At 43.5% G+C, this 2,915-nt stretch overlaps 1 protein-coding gene across 1 annotated transcript; it reads left to right on the top strand.

Moving 5' to 3' along the window:
* The first annotated feature begins 1,915 nt into the window (after window positions 1-1,915).
* LOC142625979 (uncharacterized) lies at window positions 1,916-2,335 on the top strand. Its single transcript, XM_075799740.1, has one exon. It carries the CDS (start codon window positions 1,916-1,918, stop codon window positions 2,333-2,335), a length of 420 nt encoding a protein of 139 aa, XP_075655855.1.
* The last annotated feature ends 580 nt before the right edge of the window (window positions 2,336-2,915 follow it).

The raw sequence follows: 2,915 nt of genomic DNA on the forward strand, positions 1-2,915 counted from the left end.
GTTTGGCCGTATATACGAACAATTAATCAAATTAAACCGAAATTCGTCCAACCCCCAAATTCCACTTTTCTTTGACATAATCCTCCATTTAAAACCCTTTGACTAATTTTTAACCAAGTCTAACCAACCAAAATCGAGGTTTAATCAAGATTTGACCAAAAGTCCAACTGTTCGATAGTTACAAATTTCTACTCATGTTAAAGATTATGAAATGTTCTTTAAGATGACAATTCACAAACCCCTATCAGAGTTAAAATGGGTAAAATATCGCAAACACATTAAATCTTTTATAAAAAGATACCCATTTTTGTAAAGTTTTATTATAGTTTAATCTCAGTTGAATTATAATCAAACGATCTCATGTCGAATTTCAATTTGGTATATTTGGATAGCAAAAACTCCACTTAGAATAAAAAGAACTTACCAAAAATATTAAAGTGCAAATTTTATGCAAAAAACATGATTTTATCACCCCTTTCCAGGGCCTCTAACTCACATCATCGAAAGATTAGGACAATAAAGAATGGAGGTCGACAAGACCTTAAAGTAACCTCACAAAGTTATTACAGAATCTGTTTTTTCAAATCAAAAAGTGGTTTTTAAGGGTGTCTTCGCTCATAAAACTGTTTCATTTCAGGCATGATTGATGTAAAAATCTTGAACTTTCATGAACAAAGATCAATTATCAATTTCACAGAACAAACGGCTTGAAAATATCATCTTCAGATTGAGAGATATCGCACACACAAGATAGGCAAAATGTCATCTTTGCAAATTTCTGCATGATAAGGGTAAAATTGTAGTCCACCCATGAAAGGGCAAAAGACGACGACGGCGTGGTAAGGCCGTCAGCATTTCCTATGACAGGTGATCACATCATAGAGTTTACAGCTCCATACCGAGGCTGACGACCCTATCTTGGTGACAACACCAAAAGCTAACGGGAACAAGCTGAAGAGGGCAAGCAAGCCTCCGTTGAATGTGACATGGCTTTACTTAAGCTCCACGTATTCGTGTATAAGGAGAGATCTTGCGCTGCACGCTTAACCCTAATAAAAAAGACTCCTACAAGGAAAGAAACTCTAAGGAGATGCGCAAATCCAAGAGGTTCACTCCTAGAAGGAAAGAACTTCTTGACCAAGGTACGAATGTCAACTCTATGCTACTATAAATACCCCAAAACCCTTATAAACTAAGGTACGCATAATTCACCCCAGCTCTGGCACTTTAGAGTTGTGAGCAAGAGATTTCTCTAACTTGACCGTCATAAGGTATTTAGCCGGTACCACATCGGTACTCCTCTTAAGGTCTTTAGCTTTTGCGTTGTGCAGGTTCTTGTCTAGGGTAAGTGAGGACCATGTGGCTTACTGACAATTTTCAGCATCATCAGTTGGGGCTGTTTGTGGGAACTTTAGCGACTTATAAAGCCGTGCTATCGCTTCTTGGACAAAGAGTTGCATGGTACTCACTCACTCGATGACTACCACCAACAACGTTCAAGGAGACGAACCACGTGCAACGGCACTCGAGAGACAAGTCCAAACTCTAGCCACCGCTGTGGAATGCCTCACCAAACAGAACCAAGATTTGGAAGAACAATTGCGCCAAAGGTCGCGGGCGCTAACACCTAAGAGGAAGACCGAGAAGGAACTAGCGCGGAGAGAAGGAACCAGGAAGGGCCGGAAGGTAGCAACGCCCCAAGCAGGCCCGAACGACAGGACATGAGCCAGCCATCTGTCACCGATACCGTCTCACCTCACATAGTCGCTGAAATGTAGATGATGAAGAAGTGGATGGACTGTATGATGAACGCTCTCAGAGGACGAGTGTTTAGCGATCTTGATGACCTGGTCCAATGAACTGACTCGCCATTCACAGCATCCGTCAGTTCATTCCCCTTTCACCGAAGTTTCGAATGCCGCAGGAGTCCAAGGACCCCTTAGATCACTTGGAGTCTTTCAAGACCCTGATGCACCTTCAAGGGGTGCCGGATACAATCATGTGCAGAGCCTTCCCCACCACATTGAAAGGACCCGCAAGGATTTGGTTCAGTAGGCTGACGCCCAACTCCATTGGTACTTTCAAGGAGTTGAGTGCCCAATTCACCTCGCACTTCATCGGGGGGCACAAGTATAAGAAATCCACCGCATGCCTAATGAACATTAAGCAGTGGGAAGACAAGATGCTAAGGTCTTACATAACTCGCTTTAACAAGGAGGCTCTCTCGATTAGCGAAGCAGACGACAAGATACTCATGGCGGTGTTCACCAATGGGCTATGGAAGGGTAAGTTCCTATTTTCTCTATATAAGAACAACTCGAAGACCATGTCATAGGTGCTTTACAAGGCAACCAAGTACATGAACGCGGAAGATGCACTACTAGCCCGAGAAGAGAAGCCCAAGAAAAGGGAAAGACAGGAAGACGTATGGTCGAATAGGGGGCGGAAGATGGCTAGAACTGGAGAATGGTGGGAGGATCGACGCTTCAAACCACCCGCAGGGAAGTTCACAAGTTTCACCCCACTGACTGCCCCAATCGACCAAGTGCTAATGCAAATTAAGGATGAAAGAGCCCTGACCTTTCCAGGCAAATTAAAGGGAGATCCTAACAAGAGGTCAAGGGACAAATATTGCTGCTATTTCAGTAGAAGGGGATTGGTAAGGAGCGACTAGTTCCAACTAACGCTCCGCTCATTGGCTTTGGAAGGACGAGAGTATTCCCTGTTGGTGTCATCAATTTAGCTGTAACTGTGGGCGACTATCTCCAGCATATCACTAAGAATGTAACGTTCCTCGTGGTCGACTACTCATCCACTTACAACGCCATCATAGGACGGCCTACCCTCAATTCGTGGAAAGCTATAACCTCAACCTACTATTTGATGATCAAATTCCCTACTGACTATGGAGTAGG

This window comes from Castanea sativa, chromosome 1 (assembly GCF_040712315.1).
Source record: "Castanea sativa cultivar Marrone di Chiusa Pesio chromosome 1, ASM4071231v1".
Lineage (NCBI taxonomy): Eukaryota > Viridiplantae > Streptophyta > Magnoliopsida > Fagales > Fagaceae > Castanea > Castanea sativa.

Coding starts and splice junctions, on each gene's coding strand:
- LOC142625979 (XM_075799740.1), top strand. CDS start 1,916: ATGCCGCAGGAGTCCAAGGACCCCTTAGATCACTTGGAGTCTTTCAAG.